General features: G+C 58.5%; 2 protein-coding genes across 8 annotated transcripts in view; one reads left to right on the top strand and one right to left on the bottom strand.

Annotated features, from left to right (window-relative positions):
* Window positions 1-14,280, top strand: part of SMG6 (SMG6 nonsense mediated mRNA decay factor) — a 227,631-nt gene extending 213,351 nt beyond the window's left edge. For all 6 annotated transcript variants that reach the window (XM_040455512.1, XM_040455513.1, XM_040455514.1 and 3 more), the window contains 4 exons: window positions 5,523-5,676; window positions 8,632-8,843; window positions 9,152-9,233; window positions 12,416-14,280. In XM_040455512.1, coding sequence (XP_040311446.1) covers window positions 5,523-5,676; window positions 8,632-8,843; window positions 9,152-9,233; window positions 12,416-12,546 — 579 coding nt within the window. In that variant the 3' untranslated portion in view covers window positions 12,547-14,280. The remainder of the gene's footprint in view (window positions 1-5,522; window positions 5,677-8,631; window positions 8,844-9,151; window positions 9,234-12,415) is intronic.
* Window positions 14,281-14,418: 138 nt separating this feature from the next.
* HIC1 (HIC ZBTB transcriptional repressor 1) lies at window positions 14,419-19,055 on the bottom strand. Of its 2 annotated transcripts, none has more exons than XM_040455530.1 (2): window positions 18,903-19,055; window positions 14,419-17,428 (listed from the first exon to the last, which is right to left on the bottom strand). In XM_040455530.1, exon 2 carries the CDS (start codon window positions 17,406-17,408, stop codon window positions 15,267-15,269), a length of 2,142 nt encoding a protein of 713 aa, XP_040311464.1. In that variant the 5' UTR covers window positions 17,409-17,428; window positions 18,903-19,055; the 3' UTR covers window positions 14,419-15,266. The 2 variants fall into 2 exon arrangements, with proteins under 2 accessions (XP_040311464.1, XP_040311463.1); XM_040455529.1 differs by lacking the exon at window positions 18,903-19,055 and adding an exon at window positions 17,786-18,056.
* Between the last annotated feature and the right edge of the window lie 1,577 nt (window positions 19,056-20,632).

Below are 20,632 nucleotides of genomic sequence, written 5' to 3'. Positions count from 1 at the left end.
GCTTCCACGAGGCTTTGCTGTGATTTGTGCTGCTGTCGGGCGGGGTCGGGTTTCCTGAGCAGTTGCAAACATCCCACCTGAAACATAACAGGCTCTTCCTCTGGCCACAGCTATTGTTTCCCTCGGCATTATGGCCACAGTCTTGCTCTGTAGCCAGCAATGACATGTGTTCTGAAAATAGCTTGGCTCCCCTGTCCCCTTCCCGCCCACCCACCCTCCTGAAGATGCAGTCACTCCTTTGTGGTGGCCCCAGGAGTTTCACTCTAAATATAGCCGCGGCCCATTCACACTGCCACCCAGCTGGGGGAGGGTGGTGCTGTGGAACAATGGGGCACACACAGAGCCCCCCACACCTGTATGGAAGCTAGCGGAAGGCAGACACTCAGCCCTGGCTCCTAGCTGTCGGAGGCAGGGTGGGAGCCACTGCACTACCAGGCCAGGGGCACGTTCACGCCAAGGCAGGAAAGCACATCAGCCTGCAGAGCCGGGCAGCCGCCCACCCTACTCGAGCCATTCCAGGGCCCGCTCCAGCTTCTCCACAAGCCGTGGCGCTGGGTCTCCAGTTTGCTGCAGCCACTCTCGCCTCCCTGGCTCCTGCAGCGTCCACAAGGTCCCGACCTCCTACAGAATGAACCCATGGGCTGTTGGCTGGAGCAGCACCCTTAGGCTAGTACTGCTTGGAGCAAGCCCAGAGGTGTCATGCTCACCCTGCCACTCCCTCTCCGTCAGGAAAAGGCACACCTCCTGGGCGTTCTCAGAACGAGAGTTCTCAGATAAAATTCAAGTCGGATTAGCCATAAGATGCCCTCCAGCTCTGAGATTCTGTGATTGAGCTCGTGGAGCGAGGTATTGTTGAAGAAACTATAGGAAAAGAAGACCATTCTCTTTGAGCTCTTTACAGTCTAGTTTGAAAATAAAATCAGTCCTCATAAAACTATAAGAAGCAGCAAGCAACTCATCCTGATCATAACTTTTTTGGGTGGTTTTTGGTTTTTGGTTTTTGTTTTGGTTTTTTTGTTTGGTTTTTGTTTTTTCTGATTGTAACTTTTGAAAAGAAAGCAGGCACACGTTAAGTTCTGTGGCACTGACTGAACATCCAGAGAAGGGATCCTAAACGGAGACTTCCCCTTGAGCACCCACCCTACATGACGATGTTTACCATGCCAGGGGTTTACCAGCCCCTGGTGCTGCCTGCTCTCTTTTGATAGCAAATGCAATATCTGCTCCCTTTGGTTTCTGTGGCTCGAGAAGGAACTGCCTGCCTGCACTGTCAGTGGTTATCTCACCAACTATTCCTATTTTTTATTTCATTTCCATTTTTCCATTTTTCATTTTTAAAAAAGCTTTCTATGTCATTAAAGAAAAAAAAGACAATAAGAGTACCATGAGTCTTATCATCTTATCACAGAAGTTAACAACCCTGTCTCTCTCCCCTCCCCATCTCCAGCTCTGCTCCCGAGTGGTTTCCCCAGATAGTTACCCTCCTGGATAATCTAAGAGGTGAAAAATGGAGCTGGTCAGGAGGAAGGGAAACTGACACTTGTGAGGTTATTAATTCATGTATCAGGCAGTTTCCTAGATACTTTCACATACAAAATGAGCACAGAAATTTGCTGTGGCACAGAACTTCTTGTTTCTGGTGAAGACATTGCTCTGGCCAGAGAGGCCCAGGGATAAATGATTCCATCACCCAGGAGAGGGACGGGAGCAGCCACACTCCCTGTGGAGTCCTAAGCGGAAGGAAGACTTAAGAGGGCCTTCTCTCAATGTGGCTCTGCTTCGTGACATGGGTTCTTCAAGTTCCACAGCTCCTGTGTGAGCTAATTGCAATACCTTTTATTTGTAATTCTCAGTGTCCCAATTTTCAGTGGGTCAGCATCCCCAAAACATCCCCACAGTCTAGAAGGAACTTAACCTATAAAGAGCCCTTCTCCCAAGCCTGTTAGCTTCCTCATTAGATGTTACTGTGGATTATCTCTTTCCCAGATCCCCACTGCCTTGCTCAAGGATGCTCTCATACCTCAGAGAAAGTTGGCTACTTAGCACCTTCCAGAAACAGAATTGAGTTCTTTTTTTCCTTCCACACTTGATGACAACTCGGTTCCTACTACCACTGGTGTGATTCAAAGTGTCCGTGCTTTCCTTGGGTTCCCAGTTCATTATCCAGGGACCATCGTGGCCCAACCTTAGCTGCAACGAGAAGGGTTCCTGTGGACCTCTCCTTCCGGGTCAGCACACTTGACTCCAGGCCAGGGCCAGTCTGTCTGAATCACAGCATTCCAGTTGAGCCCCCCTCACCCCCACCAGAGGCTTCTGCAGCTTTTTACTCATACAAACAAAAATAAATCTCACTACCGGCCTCTGAACTCCACAGCAGCTTGCTTCCCCCGTCTCCCCAAGCGTCCCATGGCTGTGAGTGGGGACTTGGCACTCTCCCCACCGACATCACTTTTTCACTCCCTGCGCATCCTGTGTCCTTCTCTCACCGTGCGACCCAGAGATCGGAATGGGACGTGACGGCCGGCACAGGCGCCGTGCACAGCTGCCAGGAATCTGACGGGTAAAATCTGGAAAAGTTAGGAGGGCAAATGCTAAACACACACACACACACACACACACACACACACACACACAGCACCACTCAGAGAGGGCCGGAAACACAGACACCCGCAGAAGAGGGCCTGCAGACTCCTGGTCCCTCTTCCGTCTGCCATTCTTTTGAAAGGTACTGGGCCAGTCTCATGACCCAGGTATGACACCCCCCAGAGGCCCACAGGTACCCCAGGAGAAGGGGGAGCAGCTTCATTTAACCTCCTGAGACTCCGTGAGGGCATGTGGGGAACAGGAAGCAGTTGTGTGGTGACTCACTAGGCAGAGCCAGGTTAAGGGAAGTTGTCTGCGGGCGTCCCTGGGACCGGATGATGGCAGCACAGCTCCAACCACCCTCATACAGCTTGACCCCACCCCACCCCTGGGGAACCAACAAGGTTGCCACCTCCCTGAGAGCCCGCACGGCCTTTGTTCACCTTTCTGGCCCTGAGCCAGAGGTCTGAGAACTCAGACAGTTAGAGCTTCCCTGTACCCTGCTCCTAGGTGTTTCTTCCGTCCTGTCATCAGAACACGCAAGCAGGCTGTTAGCCCTCGGCCTCCCTTGGTCACCTGGCTTAAAAAGGCCAGCTTTCTAAAGGTGGGATGGTTCAGGGTCTCAGGAGCTCATTATTGTTCACTCAGGGTGAGGAATGGCAGCCAGGTCCTCTTCTTTAGAGTCAGAGCAGAGCTGGCCTATCATTTCTGCAGGCAGGAAAACTAAGATGTGAAGAGTCTCGGTGGGGCGGTGGCAGAGATCTCGTGCTCAGGTCCCTGAGCCCCTGTCCTCTTCCCAGCCAGGTCTCTGTTCTGTTCCTTCTCCCCCAGAAACACAGAGATTTGGGGGCTTGTGATACCAGGAAGAATGTTCCTGGCAGTGGAAAAGCTGGATAGAGAACAGCAAGATCTGGGGAAATGAACAGCTGGAATGCCACCACTCCCCATGAGGAGGAAGAGTAGAGCCCCTGTTCTTCTTCTTTCTTTATTTATTTTTTTTTTTTTTAACATTTATTCAGTTTTGAGAGAGCACAAGCGGGGTAGGGGCAGAGAGGGAGACACAGAATCCTAAGCAGGCCCCAGGGTCTGAGCTGTCAGCACAGAGCCCGATGTGGGCCTCAAACTCACAAACTGCGAGATCATGACCTGAGCCGAAGTAGAATACCCAACCAACTGAACCACCCAGGCGCCCCCGTTAGAGTGCCTGTTCTTACAGAACACCCGTGCCGCTAAATAGTGGCCTATGTTAATTCGATATGAAGAAAAAATAAATTTTTTGAAAAATGCCACAAGGGGAGTTTAGTGGACTGGGTATCATCGTGCAATTGGTCACCCCACAGGGAGGGACTGCCACCTGAATCCCCCGAGAAGATGGCCGGCAGCGGGGGTGCTTTCCCCTGCTGAGGCGACAGCAGCAGGATGACTTCGTCAGACTGGGCCTCTCAGCTGCGTTTCTCATGCCTGCCTGTGGCCTGTGGCCTGTGCCTTCCACCAGCTGTGGTGGCAGTGGCAGCAACGACTTACTCATAGGAAGAGGTCCCCAGTAGGTCACAGAGAAGCCACCCCCAGCATTCAGAGGCATGCCCTTTCAGTTTTACTGTCGTTGCCAGTGAAACCTGAGCGCCTTCCTCCCTGACTGTTAGCGGCCGGGGCCAGCACTGTGGGACCCGTCTCGGTTGGCACGCACACCAGTCCCCCTGCTCTGAGCCTGTGTCTGTGTCCTTGCTGGTTGGCGTGTGGCAGAAGATCAGGAGAGGGCGGGACAGGGCCGGGACCTGCTGGCCTGGTCCCTGCCAGATTTGTGTCGGTGCCCTCCTGCTGTGCACCCAGGGAGCACACCGTCTGGGCAGATGCCAGCACATCATTTTGCTTCTTGGCCATGGTCGCCACAAGAGGAAGCAGCACAATAGTGACCATGTTCTGTAGTGACAGACCCAGGGCCTATCTCAGAGAGCCGCTGCCACTCGGGGCTGTGTCAGACTTGAGAAAGTCAGGCTTTCACAGATGTGCGTGGAGCGTCCCTGAAAGATGTGAACGTCCATCAGACAGACAAGCCTCCAGGCCATGTGGTCTTCGAGGGGTGGTGCCCAGACCACTGGTGCTGAGTGAGTTGGTTTTTTAGCGGCGCATAGGAGATGCTTTGGCTTTTTATTGTGCAAGTATAGCTTGCACTAGTAAGCTTAAGAAGAGGCTAAGCCAAAAATAGTTGCCTTAAAGTCAGTTTCATGAAAAAACACCTAGTAAATAATCATACAGGTTGTGCAGAGCAGCGGCAAAGGAGCACAGGTAGAACACAGGACTGATGTTGAGGAAACACTGCTGCTGGGCGGGGGGGGGGGGGCGGCTGATCTCATCAGCCTGGGTGTTGCTCTCTGTGAGCATGTGAGTTGGGTCCAAATCCATCACACCGTATGGACTCCTGCTGCTGTGGGCATTAATAATTCGTTGTCAGCATCACTGTTTTTATATTGCCTTTGAGCGTAACCTTTGTTTTCTGGCCATCCAGTGAAGTAAACTGAAATAACAAATGCACTCTATATAAAGTGTTCGCGCTGAGCAGTACCCCTCTATATGCTGCCTAGGTAATGTGTGTGAAACCACTTTCCTATCCAGGGAAGCTGACTCCCCCTTGGTGATTTTTAGCCCAGGGTCTGTCTTTCAGAAACCTGTAACTTTTAATACCATCGGGGCTTTCTCTGGCCGAGGCAGGGTTTTAGTCACACGCTGTTCCTCAGGCCATCTAGTCTGTGTTGATTGTTATTGCAGCACTTTGCCCAGTCCTTGGGCCCGTCCCTCAGGCCTGACAGGGACTGGCTGTCCCTCTGGAGCGGGGAGAGTTTCAGGAGGCAGGATGCTGACACACTGTGTAGTCAGGGCCCTGGCTCGTCCACCCACTTGCCTACTCACTCTGGCTCACTCACCGTTCTGTGTCCCTGTAGGCTGTCCTGGAGGACCAGAGTCAGATGAGGCAGATGGAGCTCGAGATCAGACCCTTGTTCCTTGTACCAGACACCAACGGCTTCATTGACCACCTGGCCAGTCTGGCACGGCTGCTGGAGAGCAGGAAGTACATCCTGGTGGTGCCCCTCATCGGTGAGTCAGGCCTGAGCAACCCTGCACGTGCGCAGCAGGCCCCTCTACACACATGCCCCACGGCCCGGGGGGCTACACAGGCAAGGGAGCCCCGCAGCGTGCGTATGACAGGATTTGCAGGGAAGTAGGGTGTGCGTGGGGCAAGGAAAATTGTTTAATAATCAGAGCAGTTCAAATTATTATGGCTGATCCATGGCTTAAACGGCTTGAGCAAATGGACTCCTGTGTCCCAGCAACCAGAGGCTGCATGAGCCCAGCCCTTGTTTTTATCCTTATAAAGCTTGCAGTAAAACAGCAAAGCTGGTTCCCGTTATTGGTAAACACTCAGCCCTGGCAGATAACGGCAGTGCTGCTGGGTGGTCTGGCAGGGAGGCTGGGAGGATTTTGAAGTGGTTAGATGCCTTTGGTCTGATTGTCTTGTAGCTTTTCATGATCATTCTGTTGGTTCGAGGTAGCATTCTTCTGGCCGGTGTCACCCTAAGGCCAGGCTGATGGAAACCCTCCAGAGCAAGCCCTTGGCTCATGCCTGTGGATTCCTGCCACTTGGGCCCTTACCGCTGTCTGGTCACTGGTGCTGGTGCAGGGTCAGCATCTCAGGACCCAGCTAGCTTGCTTCCACCCTCAGGCCAGAAGAGCCCAGCTGGGCTGTCTCCAAGGGACTGTCTAGGCACTGTCTTAGTTCTTGGAGCTCTATGGTGGGTCAGCCTGAGGATGGGCTGTGGGCTCTGGGCGCCTGGTATCCCTAATAGAGCTCATATAGCTTATGGCCATCCTGTGGAGGGAGAGGGCCTGGAAGGTGACTGGCTTTTCAGTGTCCCCTTCTCAGCAGCTGCTGGGAGCCAGTTCGGGATCCTTGTCCTCTGGAAAAGCTGCCAGACTGGCAGTCTGCCTGCCAAGCCACCTCTGACATCCATGCCAAGATGTTCCATTGGGCCTCCCCTCCTAGTCCCAAGTGTCTTAGTGCCAGATGAGGGTGGAAACAAAGGGCAGGAAACATCCGCCCCTGCAGAGGCTATAGAACCCTGGGGGGTTGTGGGAAACACGTTAGCACCACCTGAGAATGTTGGCACTGAAGCAGCCCTCGTCCCGCCTCCACCCTCCCTGTCTTCCTTCCCCCTCCCCATGTGGCCTGGCCAGAACCTCTAAAACCCAGGCCTTTAGACCTAAGGGAAGGCTTTCTGTTCTTCAAAAGTAGAGCAGCAAGACCATCAAGTTTTTCCAGCTTTCCCTCTTTCCTCACAGCGTCCTGGGGTGGGGCAGCTATCAGGATAACATGTCTTCGTGCTTTCCTATCCAGGAGAGTTTTAGGGGGAAGAAAGTGAGTAAGTGGTCATTTGTTTTGCTAATGGTCAGGAAATGGTATAAACTGACAGAGGTTGACATCTCAGGAGCCCCCCTAAGACTTGGAAGGAGCCTCAGACACCATCCGAGGCTAGCAGGGGTTTTGGTCACCAGCACCATCTGTGCCCCTACGGTGTTCTCAGGCTCCTTGTCCCTGAGGGATCTCACGGAAGGCAGAGCTTCAAGACCTTGGCCTTGAGGAGCTTGTGGTTCAGTAGGGAAAGCCAGATACGGTAGGGAGGGAGCAAATATATGAGAAAACCCATAGGAGAGGGACACATGTAGAATAAATTGATGGCCCCCGTTGTTGCTGGGAAATGACAGCGCCACTACAGCAGTGAGGGCCAGCCTCTTTGAACCTTCTTCAGCTGGGCAGGGCCCTCGAATCTCAGGAGCTGTAAAGAGCACTCCTGTTCAGTGAGGCTCCCTCAGTGGATTCCCGCCCTGTGTCCAGAGCACAAAGGGTTAAGCAGACAACTTTCCCTGCTTGTTTCTTGTGCTCTTTAACCTGCTCCTGCTCCTTAGGCCTGACCCTAGCATCAAGAAGCCCCGCCTGGTGCAGAAGCACAAACAAGCTTCCCCTTTGAAGCCTGTTTAGTTTGGAAGCAGGAAAGGAGATTTTGGGATGGAATACCAGTTTTTCGTGTTTGATGTTCTGTTTGCCGTACCATACACCCGTCCACCACCACTTCCCAGCCTCAACCATACATTGTGTGGACATGTAGCAGCCTCAAGTTGCTGAAAGCGTGGGCATTGTGTGTGTGTGTGTGTGTGTGTGTGTGTGTGTGTGTGTGTGCGCATTCCCACATGGGCCCTTTCCAGAAAGTGTCTCTGAATACCCAGACAGTGAGTGCCAGGCTCACCATGGAACAGCATGCTCATGCCGACTCCCCGAGCCATGAATCATTGCACTGAGGAGAGGCCTCAGACCCCAAACTCTCCCGGAGCCCCCAAGGAGTGCATATTTCCCACTTGACCTCAGGCTTTTGGCTGGAATTTTGGAAAGAATCTTCACCAGAAAATGAAGCCGTGTCCCAGACACATAGGCAGGCAGACACATACACACACACACACACATACACACACACAAACACGTGCAGTATCAGCAGAGTGTCTGTGCCAAGGGCATGGTTTGAGGGAATACCACGGCCCCTGCAAGTAAGGCCGTGACTGTTGCTTCCCACCTGGTGACCTGCCTGCACTGTGCCAGGGGATAGTGTGTAGAACTCTGCCCCTTGTGAACTTCTGTGGTTGGGGGTCCAGGTTGATGAGGGGGCTGCCTCTTGTCCTGTAGCAGCTACCCTTGCCTCTCTTGAGAAACTCTTTCAATTTGATCCTATAACTAAGGAATGTGATGGAGGGGCCAGGTTTCTTCTTCTGAATACAGCAGCTCCAGAAAATCCGTGTAAGTTCCTTCTTGGAGGAGGGCGGGGCCCGGGGGAAGGCACAGAAAGATAGAACTCTGTGTAAAGTCTGGGACACTTCTTGCCTCCCAAGTTCTCCTAAGCATCATTGGAAGACTCCTTTGGTCAAGATGGATTCTGTGGTCTGGGAAGGGGCTGGCTGGGAGTGAGCCTAGGGAGCTGATAAACTTGTGGAACTATGTCTCATCAGTGATCAATGAGCTGGATGGCCTGGCCAAGGGGCAGGAGACAGACCACCGGGCTGGGGGCTATGCCCGTGTGGTGCAGGAAAAGGCCCGGAAGTCCATCGAGTTCCTCGAGCGGCGATTTGAGAGTCGGGACTCTTGTCTGCGGGCCCTGACCAGCCGTGGCAATGAACTGGAATCCATCGCCTTCCGCAGCGAGGACATTACTGGCCAACTGGTAAGACCTGTGGCAGAAAGGGAGAGCCCACAGTCTACCTCAGAACAGGGTCTCCGGGAAGTCAGGCAGCTCAGGCAGCCTAGGCAGCTGAGGGGGGCAGCCACCATTGAGGCCCAGGAGGGGCAGTTCTGTGTCCCCTAGATCACTCTTGGCACAGTTGGACCCAACCAAGCAGGGCCTGACGTGTATGGGAGGGACTCCGGGATGTGATCCTCCCCAGGAACCCCAGAGGCAAAAAGTATACCTGTGCCGCCTCCGAATGGCGCCCCCTCCTGCCCAGTGGCCCTTCTCACACTTTCTTCCTCCAGGGTAACAACGATGACCTGATCCTCTCCTGCTGCCTCCACTACTGCAAAGACAAGGCTAAGGACTTCATGCCCACCAATAAAGGTACAGCTTTGCCTCTGCCTCGGGATCATCCACCCCCATGCCCTACCATCCTCAGCCCTAGGAAGGGTTCCTCCACCACCAACTCTGGCCTGGGAAGTTTGATAAATCAGAGGTCAGGTTTGATGCAAGCCTGAGGCCAGACTCTGGAAATCCAACTTCCCTGTCACAGCTTCCCCCACTTCCCCGGTGGACCCTGGGCCAACTAGGGGTGGACCTAGCCCAGGAAGCAAGGCTCTAGGCAGGGAGCTTTCCCACTCGGCATGGATCCATTTCCTTTCTTGGGTCCTCAGTGGGTTCTCTGACAGCAAGAATGTCTTTATGATTCAGTGTAGCTTATTCTGGCCATGGTCTCCTGAGCCCAGCCCTCTACAGCTCTGAGAGGACAGTCCCCAGTGGTCCCTGGGGCCCAGCTCCCTTTTCTTGGCCGTGTTCACACTCTCAGTTCATCCCTGAATGTTTGCCCTTTGTCAGGCCGGTGACGGAGGTACTTCCCTAGTGAGTAGTGGGCCTTCTCTTCCTGTCTCGGTGTCATATGCCATCACACTTTGGGGGCAGGTGACAGCTTGAGGACTGAGCCCTCAGCCCTATTTTCAAGACCTCTTTGGTGACTGGAGTCCTGTCTTTGGCCCAAAGACCCACCTTGGGATGCTTTTCCAGGGGCTTGAGCACCTCATTCTCAACCCAGAATGCTTTCCTGCATGGCCCCTCGGAGTCAGCAAGGCTCAGGTGTTTTCTGCTCCTGGCTTCCAGGGGTCTGATGTTTCCTCCTAGGATGTCCTAGCTCCGTGTTGTCTACAGACTTGGTCATTCTTACCACTTGGTCTCTGTCTATGTACAGGTAACTACATCCTGTCCTTTTCCTTTAGCCGTTGTTGCTCATCTCCCTTCCCTGCTCAGTTTCCTACCCTGGCTTCCAGACTAGTCGGGGCACTGTCTTCTCCCCTGCTGCTCCTACCCGAGTCTCTGCACCAGGGGCTGGTAATGAACCCACAGGTGCTGTTCAGAGGGGTCCTGCCATGTGGCTTGTACATTCTGGCCCTCAGAGCCAGACCTGGAGCAGTGAAGTGATAAAAAGGAGTCCTGGCTGAACCAAACGGGGGAGCTTGTGTTCTGCTCCCAGGCAGCTTCCTAGAGGGGCACCTTCTGAGAGAGAGGTAGGCAGGACTGCAGGCCTTGTTGGGAAGTGTAGTTCAGATACTGCTGCGGCCCCACCCAGCCTCAGAGCTGTTTCTTTCTCAGCAGAGACAAATTTTGGCTTTCACCCTACTAGTCTCTCCACCCCCCCCCCCCCCACACTTCACCCTAAACAGCCTACAGGAACCCATTGCCATCCTGGGGACCGCCCCTATCAGAATTACATCAGCAACGGCTAGTGTAATCAAACCCCATTTGTCAGTGTGAATTCTTAGCAGATTAACTTGTCAGATTCACAGAGAAACCGTCACTAAATGTTTATGTGTAAACGATGTTGAATTTTAAAATCATGTGGATTATGGCGGATGGGGCCTGACAAGATGACAGTCTCTGGTTTCTAACAAAGTGAAGTTACCAGTGTCAAAACAGAGGATGTTTATTGTTAAAAATGTCTGAAAGTATCCACAGAAACCCCTGCAGACCCCTGCCGGCAACGCAGGGCCTTAGTCAACTGACCTAAGGTCTGGGACTCTCTTGGTCCGAGCCCCAGGGCAGGAGCAGTGGGGCTGCCTTGAGCAGCCAGCTGGGAACCCCACATTAGCACAGGCCAGCACCACCACGCCAGAGGGCCCAGGCCCAGGCAGTTGAGCTCCAGCTCCAGGCCTCCTCTCTGCTCAGGCGGCCATCCTCTCCCCATCTGCCCACCGCAGCCCCTCACCTCCCACCCCTCCTCCTTCCACCTCTCCCCTCTGCTCACCAGCGTCCTCAGCCTCTCCCTCCCTCTTCCCCCAAACTCCTCCCAGGCTGACGGCCAGTTCTCAGCCTCCCTGCCTGGAGCTGGCAAGCCTGAAACCGTTCAGGTCTGACCTGGACATTTGCGATTGCCCAGCCCCGCCAGCCCCCCGCAGTCAGCAAGCCCCGCAGGACATTTCCTGTGCCTCACTGTCTGCCGGACCTCCGTCAGGAAATACCCAGCCTGGGACTGAGGGGTGGGCCTGCCACCAAGCGGCCTGCCCAGGGGTGGGGATGTCACTTGTGTGGGTACTTGGCCCTGGTTGAATCTCCCCAGTACATTAAGAGGTTAGGAAATTAGGGGAAGAGAGGTAGTGGAAGACATCTTGCTAAGAGGTCATCTAAAAAGAACAAAGGCTGCCTGTGCTGATATAGAAAGAGCTTTAAAATATGTAAAATTTGAATAAAGTAAATATGGCTAGTATGATTATAATGTAGGAAAAAAGCTTATGTAACAAGTATACGTACTCACATGTGCATAAAGAAATCCGAAAGCACGCACAGATCGAGCCCTCGGGAGCAAGACAGAGACACATGAAGGGAGACAGCTGGATGGATGACTGTGACTTTTCCTTTCCTTTGTTGTCCTCTTCTCTACTGTTCAAGGTTCTCACCATTTACGTGGATTACTTTCATGTAATGGAGGAAATCATTGGACTCTAGTTCAGGGCCACCTTGGCCGCAGCTCTGCCAGGGACCCTGGCCCTCCTTTCCTTAGAGCTCTCCTAAACTAACCCCTCTTCTCACATCTGGGAGCCTGGATACACTGTGGATTCCATCTTGAGCTTTCTACCTCTTAATACGTAAAGCATTGGCCCGCTAGCCTTGGAGGGAGAGGATGTGCAAAAAGAGAGTAGTAATTGTGAGTCCAGGACCAGCCATACAGTCAGAAGGAGTAGAAGGAAAGGGGCTCCTTCTACCCCTTCAGTTCAGCATCCTGGGAGGAGGGTCTGTGGAGACCAGTGGCTCAGGCAGATCTCTAGGCAGGAGGCAACACAGCCCTGTGCTGGAGGCAGGGGTCTGAAGCACAAGGCCCGCGCTGGCCCAGCATGGTCCTCTCTAAGCCGATAGGGGAGGGGCACCCTCAGCCGATTGCGTGAGGGAAAGACTTACAGAAGGGCCAGGACATGACCGTCCCTGACCCCTACGGGACCACATCCCCCCGCCCCCCACCCCAGCCTGCAGAGAGAGGAGAGGCAGCCTGTGCCTCTGCCTGCTGCCCTCATTGAAGTCCTTCTGCTCTCTCCTGCCTACAGAGGAGCCGATCCGGCTACTGCGGGAGGTGGTGCTGTTGACGGATGACCGCAACCTGCGTGTGAAGGCACTGACGAGGAATGTGCCTGTGCGGGACATCCCGGCCTTCCTCACGTGGGCCCAGGTGGGCTGAGAGGGCCGCGTCGGGGTCTCCCCCCGGAACCATTCCTGAGAGGCCACCAGGCGCCCAGTGTAGCAACGAAGATGCCCACGTGCCTGAGCCACCAATCCACCCAGACAATAAACCATCCTCTTCCAACCCACGCCGTGGCCGTGCTGTGGGGGAGCTGCTCCTCACAGAGCCCCTCCTGAGGGTCAGGCGGAAGCTGCTGGGACCCTCCTGGGCTGCCAAGACTTAGCAGGGAGGTGGCTGGCTGCAGTGACAGCAGGTGGGTGAGCCAGATAGGCCACCCATGGTCTCAGCCTTTCTCCCTCCCCCTGTCTAGTTCAAGGGCTGGGGGAAGGCCTTCTCAGCACAGGGACTCAGACACTTTCTCAGCTGGAGATAGGGTAGGGGTTGCATTTCCATCAGGTGCAGGCGAAATGATGGGTCCCTTCAATCTTCAGAACCCCTGTCCTGAATGTGTCCCACGAGGCTTTGGTCATGCCATGAAGAGAGTGCCCAGGGTGTGTGTCTCTCTCGGAGGCCTGGATTCCCCTAGGGACCCAGGTTGGGTTCTGGACACTAGATCCCAAACAGCAGCCCTAGGCCCCACCTTTCCTACCCCCTACCCCCAAACACACATCCATCCTGCTGCTCTTCCTGTCCTTATCCATCTCAGTCCGTTACACTTTGCCGCTCGTTTCCCCTTGGATGGTCATGGGTCTAGAGGGAGGGGACATATGGTCTCAGGCTCATGCTTCCTGGGTGGCCTTTGCCTGCGCCTCTCCCTCATTGGCCTTCCTTTTGTTCTAGTTCCCATTTCATGAAGTTTCTTCAGACTTTTCTCAGTCCCTCCCCCCCTTCTCCCTCCCTCCCTCCCTCTCTGTCTCTCTGTCTCTCTCTCTCTCTCTCTCTCTCTCTCTCTCTCTCTCTCTCTCCTGAATCCTCCCCTTGCCCCCCTTCCCTTTCTGGTGATGCCTCTCACCTCCCTGATCCCCTCAAGTTCTTCACCTCAGGTCCTTGCCATGGGGGTTCCCACTCTGAATCTTCCTCCTCTGGTACCTCCTCTGATACCTCTTCCTTCTCTGTGGCAGGACCCTAATAAAGTGTTCCTGCCCAAACCTTTCTCAGGCCCCTGCGCTCTGAGAAACTTCCAGGCTCCTGCAGCACCGCGTGAGGGTAGGATGGGCCAGTGCCTGAGAGGGGCATTGCCAAGCCTGGAGTTTTCACCCTTTCTAGCTTTGCCCTAGAAGAACTTGACACAGGGGCCTTTTGGCCTTTGAGGTTTTTGTTGCCTCTTAAGCTGGCACCTGTGTCCAAAGCCTCACTCGAGAGGCTTCCTACTGGGAATGGGTTCTCCCAAGCCAGGGACAGGGATGAGAGGAACTTGGAGGAAGACAGGGCCTTGAGGAGGAGCCAGGAGTAAATTTTGATGGGACCAGAGGGGGAATCCCCCAAAGCTCCCTGTCTGGACTGTACAGCCTGGCCAGAGGATGGGAATGAAGCTGTACCCTCCCTGAGGCCCCAAGATTATACCTGAATAAGGGGGTACTGTGCAGGAGAGCCACCAGTGGTTCAGGGGGATGAGTGCCCCAGAGCCTCAGAAGATGGACTCTTTGGGGTACAGGGTCCCGGCCTCTCCTTTGAGATCCTCTCCCCTGGATGAAGGCCAATGACTGGGTGGGTGGGAGACCTGTCTCTCCTTTCTGCCCCATTTGCAGCACTGGTTTTGTTTCCCTTAATAAATTTTTAGTTATGAACATGCCTGACCTCTTGCCCATCTGTCTCTGGGATCGGGGAGGGAAGAAGGCGCAAGTTTCTCTCTGCACCTGTACGAGGGGGTGTGTCTGGCCCCTCCACCCACCCAGGTCCTTGTGCAGGGCAGAAGAGAGGAGCAGGGTCCAGGGTCCTTGGTTACTGCTTTATTGCTGTTTGGTTCGAGTATAGAAAATGGAAGCGGCTCTGGAAGAGCCTGTGTACAAGGTAGGAAATATACAAACTGGGGAGGAGGGAGCTAAAGAGACCACGTTCCAGCCCAGCCCAGCCTGGGCTCGAGGTGGGGGGCCGCCCGGGGCGCATGCAATAAATATGGTCCGGGGCCCCAGGGGAGGGGGGAGGACACCGCGGGAGTGGGAGACCGGTAGGCCAGGGCTGTCTCAGCCCTCGGACTCCAGAGGGAGGGAAGGGTTGGCCCTGGGGCTAGTGCCACTTGTGCAAAATGAGGAACTTCACATTATCAGTCCCGGGGCGGGCGGGAGCGGGGGGCGGAGGGGGGGCCCTCCGGCCGGCTCAGTCCCCTCCCCACTCCCCAACTCTGCCCGACGCTCCGACCCCAGCAGGGAGATTCACAGTGAGAATGGGTGTGGTCGCAAGGGCCGGAGGTAGGGCTGGGAGCGCCCCATCAGTGACACCCCTCCCTCCAAGAGCAGCGCGGAGCCAGGGGAGGGGGCCAACGAACCACAGGAAGAGGCGGAGAAGGGCCGGGGGTCTCCTTTGGTCAAAGCTGATATCAAAAATATAAATCTCCCTTCCCCATCCCACCCCCGTCCCGGGGTTTCACCCCCCACCCCAACCCCCGGGCTAAGGCACAAAGCAGTGAGGCCAGGTGGGGCCGCCGCCACCGCGGCGACGCTGCCGCTGCTACTACAGTTGTCCGGCGCGGTGTGCCTGCTCGCGGCTGCCGCCGCCGCTCCCTAGGGCCACGGGCCGGGGCCACGCGGCGGCGGCAAGTCGGGCCGGCATGAGGCGCTCTAGGTCGGGGAAAAACGGTCGATGGTCCGGCCGTCGGGTCCGGCGGCCAGGTGCGCTCCCTGGCTCAGCACCTCGGCCGCCTTGTCGGGGCTGAGGCCCAGCTCCGCGGTGAACTTAGCCAGCGGGTAGAGGCTCTCCAGCGCCACCTTGGGGTCGTGCAGGAAGTGCGTGGTCTGCGCCAGCAGCTCGGCCGCGGCTGCCTTGTCCTGCTGCTTCAGGCTCAGCTGTTCGGCCGTGAGGCGGGCCACAGCAAAGACGCCCTCGGGAAAGTCGAGCTTGCCCTTGCCGTCGGGGCCGGGGACGCCGGGTAGCCCCCCCAGACCCGCCAGCGCCCCGGCTGCGCCTGCCGCGCCACCCACGGCGTGCATTTTCATGTGGCTGATGAGGTTGCGTTGCTGTGCGAACTTGCCGCCGCACACCTGGCACTCGTAAGGCTTCTCGCCCGAGTGGATGCGCATGTGCTCTGTCAGGCGGTACTGGCGCGTGAAGCGCATGCCGCACGCGTCGCACGCGAAGGGTTTGAGGCCCAGGTGGCTGCGCATGTGGCGCGTCATGGTCCCGCGCTGCGTGAACTTCTTCCCGCAGATGGTGCACGGATAGGGCCGGGTCAGCCAGTGCGTCTTCTCGTGCTGCCGCAGCGTGGCCGGGTCCTTGTAGCTCTTGTCGCACGACGCGCAGCGGTAAGGCCGCAGCAGCTCTCCCAGGCCGCCCGGAGCCCCAGCGACCTTGTCCCCACTGCCTCCAAAAGGGGGCCCCAAGCCGGCGGCCCCCGCCGCTACCTCAGCCGCCTCGGCCCTGCCGTACAGCGCTTCCTCCTCCTCCACGTGAGCTTCCACGTGCGCATTCAGCTGCTCCGAGCTGGGGAAGCCCTTGCCGCACGGAATGCACACGTACAGGTTGTCACCGAAGCTCTCAGGCTCGCCATAGGCCAGGTGCGGGCATGGGTAGCCCTCGAGGTGGCCGCCGGGCGGGCTGGGGTCCTCGCTGCTGCCCGTCTCCTCGCTGCTGCTCTTGTAGTCGTCGCCGTCGCCGCCCGCGCCTGGCCCGTCCAAGCTGCCCTGGTAGCGCGGCGGCGCCAGGCCCAGTGGGGGTACCCCGGGCGAAGCGGCCGGGTCCCCGCCGCGCTCCTCGCAGCGCTCGCTGGGGGAGCCGCGCTCCCGGCCCAGCTCGTCGCCGTAGCTGCCCAGGCCTGGCTCGTGCTTCATCCAGCGATAGAGAAGGCTGGGTCCGTCGGGGCGGCCCGGGGGCTCGGGTCCCGGGCTGCCGCCGCCGCCACGGAACGGGTCCGGAGGCGGTACAGCCTCCTCCAGCTTCTGGAAGGGCAGCGGCGGCAGCGGTGGCAGGGCGAGCGGTGGCTCTTTGTAGGCTGCGGGGCCGGCGCTGGGAGGACTGTCTGGGCGCGGGGGCAGTTCGCGCTCGCCCGGCGGCCGCTCTGGAGGTGCGGAGCCCGGCGGGCTTTTCTTGGACAGGTCCAGGCCGCAGAGCGGGGAGCAGCGGCGCTCCGGAGCGCAGAGCGCCGAGGCCGGGCCGGGGCCCGAGGCGTACAGCTCTGCGCAGTGCGTGTTCACTGCGGCCTCGGGGCCCGAAGACGGCTCGGCGGCGGGTGGCGGCGGAGGCCCGGCTGGGGACGAGTAGCAGGCCTGGATGACGGGCGTGGCGGCCCGAAGGCCACGGCCCGGCCTCCCGTAGGGTGCATAACCGCCGCCGCCGCCCCCGCCGCCCCGCAGGTGGCAGTACTTGCCGTGGCGCTTGAGGCGCTTTTTGCACAACGCCACGAGGTCGGGGATCTGCAGGTAGCTGGCGGCGGCCAGCACGGCGCCCAGGCTCGGCTCAGCCCCCGGAGCCACGGCCGCTGCCGCCGCTGCCTCTGCGCCATCAGCCAGGCGGCCGGTGTAGATGAAGTCCAGCACCAGACGGAACACCGCCGGGCTCACCATGTCATGGTCCAGGTTGAGCAGGTTGTCATGCACCACCAGGGACTTGAGGTAGGCGCTGCTGGCCGCCAGCACGTTCTTGTGCGCGCGGAAGAGGGCGTTCTGCACCACGATGATCACGTCGCACAAGAAGCCCTTGGTGCGCTGGTTGTTGAGCTGCAGCAGCAGCTGCCTCGAGTGGCCCGGCGCCTCCATCGTGTCCAGCATCGTCTGCCCAGCACACTCTCCTGCAGGGACACACAGCAGCCGGGTCAGAGCCTCACGGAGCCCCCGCTGCCTGTATCCAGCTGGGCACTTCTCCCCCACCCCCCACCCCCCACCAACTTCCCCTTCCCCGTCCCCTCAGCTAGGCAGGGGCATCGAGCACCGCGGCCTGGGCACTAGCAGAGGATCGGCGGCCTCCTAGTGTGGAAGCCTGGGCCGGTGGCCTGGACCAGAAGAAGGCGTAGGAGAGTGACTGGTGGAGAGGGGGCCAGACTGGCCTGCACGCCCAGGCCCGGAGGCCACCGGGCCCAGGGGCTGGGTCCTGGGGACTTCCGAGGAGAAAACTGTTTGGGGGAAGTGACCCCTTCGGAGACAGTTACCCGATTTGAGGAAAATGTCCGCTTCAGGAAAAGTCATTCAGGGCCGAGAAGTTTGCCCAACTGGGATATTAGGGAGCCGAGTAAAAAGCGCCTCCCGCCTCGGGAGAAGTTGCCCCAGCTGGGGGAAGTGATCCAGTGGAGGGGAGCGCGGTGCCCGCCGTGGCGCCGCCCTGCCTGGGGGCTGTCAGGCCCTCAGTTGGGGCCGGGGCGCGGCCGCCGCGCGGGGATCGGAGGCAGAGGCTGCCGTGGCGGGCAGAGCACGAAGGCCGGCCCCGGCGCGGGGAGGGCGTTATATCGGGGCAGGAGGCTGAGGCAGGAAGCAGGTGGGGGGGAGGGGGGAGCCACGCAGCTCCCAGGGGAGGGAGGGGGCAGCGCCCCGGGCGGGCACGGCGCACAGCCGGCTGCGGCCCTGACCCCGGCCTGCGCCCCACCCGCGTCCCGGCCCCGGCCTCGGCCTCAGCTCTGCATTCGCGGGCCCGCGCCTCCCTCCCCAGCTCCCTTCGGCCCCTTCTCCGCGGGAACTCCGCCGCCCCAAACTTGGGGAAAAGTTTCCTAACTTCAGACAGGCCGGGAGAAGCGCGCCAGCCCCAGTCCCTCGACTCTCAGCTTTTCCTCTCGGCCCCCAATTTCGGCAGCCAGGCGGCCCTGGGGCCTGGGCCGATCCCTGAACTCCCCTGCCCGCTCGTTCGTCTGCCCACCCTGTTCCCCGCCTGGCCCGCAGGGCCTCGCGGCCCGTTACCTGCGGCCGCTGCCCGACCCGGCTTCCCTCCCCGTGGCGGTGGCAGCTCCTAGCCGGCGCCCCACCCGCCCCGCTGCCAGGCGCCGAGCTGTGCCAGGGCAGCGCCCCTGCCAGCCCCGCCCGCCAGCTCCCCTTCCCTTCCCTTCGCCTCTCCAGCCCATGTGCGGGCAGAGTCGGCCCCGGGCCGCTGACCCCGCCGTGAACCCGGCGCAGAGCAGCAGCCCGGCGGTCCTGAGTCCTCTAGGGGCGACACCCGGAGTCCTGAACGCCAACCGCGTTGGGGCTCCCGCGCCGGAGGATGCGCCCGAGGCGGCCAGCGCGTGAGGACCGGGCTGTCCGGGTCCCCTGTCCCTCCCGGTCCCGAGTCTGAGGACCCACCTGGGGGGCATGTCGGAAGCCCCGGGCCCGGCTGCCGGCGGATCCAGGGGGGACGTGGCTGCGCTGCGCTGCCCTCCGCCCGCCGGGCCCCCGGTCGGTCTGTCCTGATGGTCCGTCCTCCCCGCGTCCTGGTCGCGTCTCAGCCCCGCCGCGCTTTCCGCACACTCTTATCTGGAGCGGCCCGGGCCAGCTCGCGCTGCTGCAGCTATGGCGCCACCTCGCGGCCGTGCGAGGCTCTGCACGACACAGCCGCCACCTCCCTCCCGTGCACCTGGGTTGCGAAGCTGTACCGGGGAATGAGGTCTACTCGCTGAGGTTCACCCCCCAGATGTGCCCACGTGAGAACCCAGGCTCCAGAACTTAGAGCCCCCACAAACTCTGGGGTTTTGAGCTAAACGCTCCCATGTACATTGCCTCGGCTTGGAGAAGTCCTGCCCACATGGAGGGGACACTGGTGACAGTAGATGGGGGGGGGGGGGGAAGGGCGCGGTTATAGAAGTCCTAAGACAAAAGAAGGTAGACAAGATCTTCGGAGGTTCTCCTGACACATTCCTGGATGGGACTGTCCATTTATACCCACCCCACCCCCCAACACACCCAGCTTCACTCAGCCACATGAGTTAGGTACACACAGACAGAATAAACCTATTTGCACCCAGACCCTCTCCAGGCACTGACACCTGCGGGCACGCATGTTGGCACAAACACACACCTGCCCCCTTCTTAAGTTCAAGTCCTGGCTCTCTGGGATACTCAGGAGGCCGTCACATAGGGCCCTCCACGAGCCTGGGTAGAGCTAATCAGCCCCCCTGAACTTGTAGGTTTCTGGAGAGACCCCAGGATATCCGACTGGGAATAGCTGGACAGCGCCTCTTGGTGGTCCCGCAGAATCGACCCCAGCCCCTAGATTCCCCGTGTGAGCCATTTTGAGGGACCTGCTTGCACTTGTCTCCAACACACTAACCCCAAACGTGACAGCAGGGCCGGCAACCGGGGATCCCCGGGCAAAGTTCTGCACCCCACCGAGAAGGCCCGGTTCTTGAGGTGATGCCCCTTCTGGGAGGGAGGAGATCCCGCACTGGCGCGTGGGCACTCGCACGGCTACTCCGGAAGTGGCCCCGCGTGGCCCCGCCGCCGCACCGGGCCTGTGAGTGAGTGCCAGGTCTCCACGGCCGCTGCTACGCCTCCTCCCCGCACCTTCTGACCCCTGCCCACACGTGGGGGGTGGGGGGGGGGGTATTGGGTCCTGGAGAACGCCTGCAGCTTCTGATTGGCTGCGCCTCTCTCAGCTGTCGCGAGCGAGAGGCTGGGACGCAGAGTTACCATAGTAACCGATGAGGTTCGCCCAGATCGCGTCTCTCTAAGGCCTTGGAGAGCTTAGCAACCGCCTAGGGCCGCTGGGCGGGTGGGTGCCGCGCTTGCCGCCCCTCGCGCGGTCCTCCACCCCCACGCCCCCGCCAGAGTAGTAGCTGAGTCACTCACTGAGGGGCCGCTGGCGCGGCCACTCGCGGTCCCTGACAGACACTAAGGTCTCGGGCGCCCCCAAGAGGCTCTCTTTCCTTCGCTGTCATCTTCACGGCCTCGGGGCCATGGTCCCCGCCGGTCCTAAAGACTCCCACTGCGTTCTGACTCTGCCCTCACCCTGTTTCTACTCCGTGTTCTGGATTCATTTTATTCCAGTCCTTTCCTCCATCTCCCCACGGTCCCCTCGCTAGGGTTGCAGTGAGCTT

This window comes from Herpailurus yagouaroundi, unplaced genomic scaffold (assembly GCF_014898765.1).
Source record: "Herpailurus yagouaroundi ecotype Mexico unplaced genomic scaffold, PumYag 215, whole genome shotgun sequence".
NCBI lineage: Eukaryota > Metazoa > Chordata > Mammalia > Carnivora > Felidae > Herpailurus > Herpailurus yagouaroundi.
Note: the sequence above shows the minus strand (reverse complement) of the source record. Positions and strands in the feature narration are given on the sequence as shown.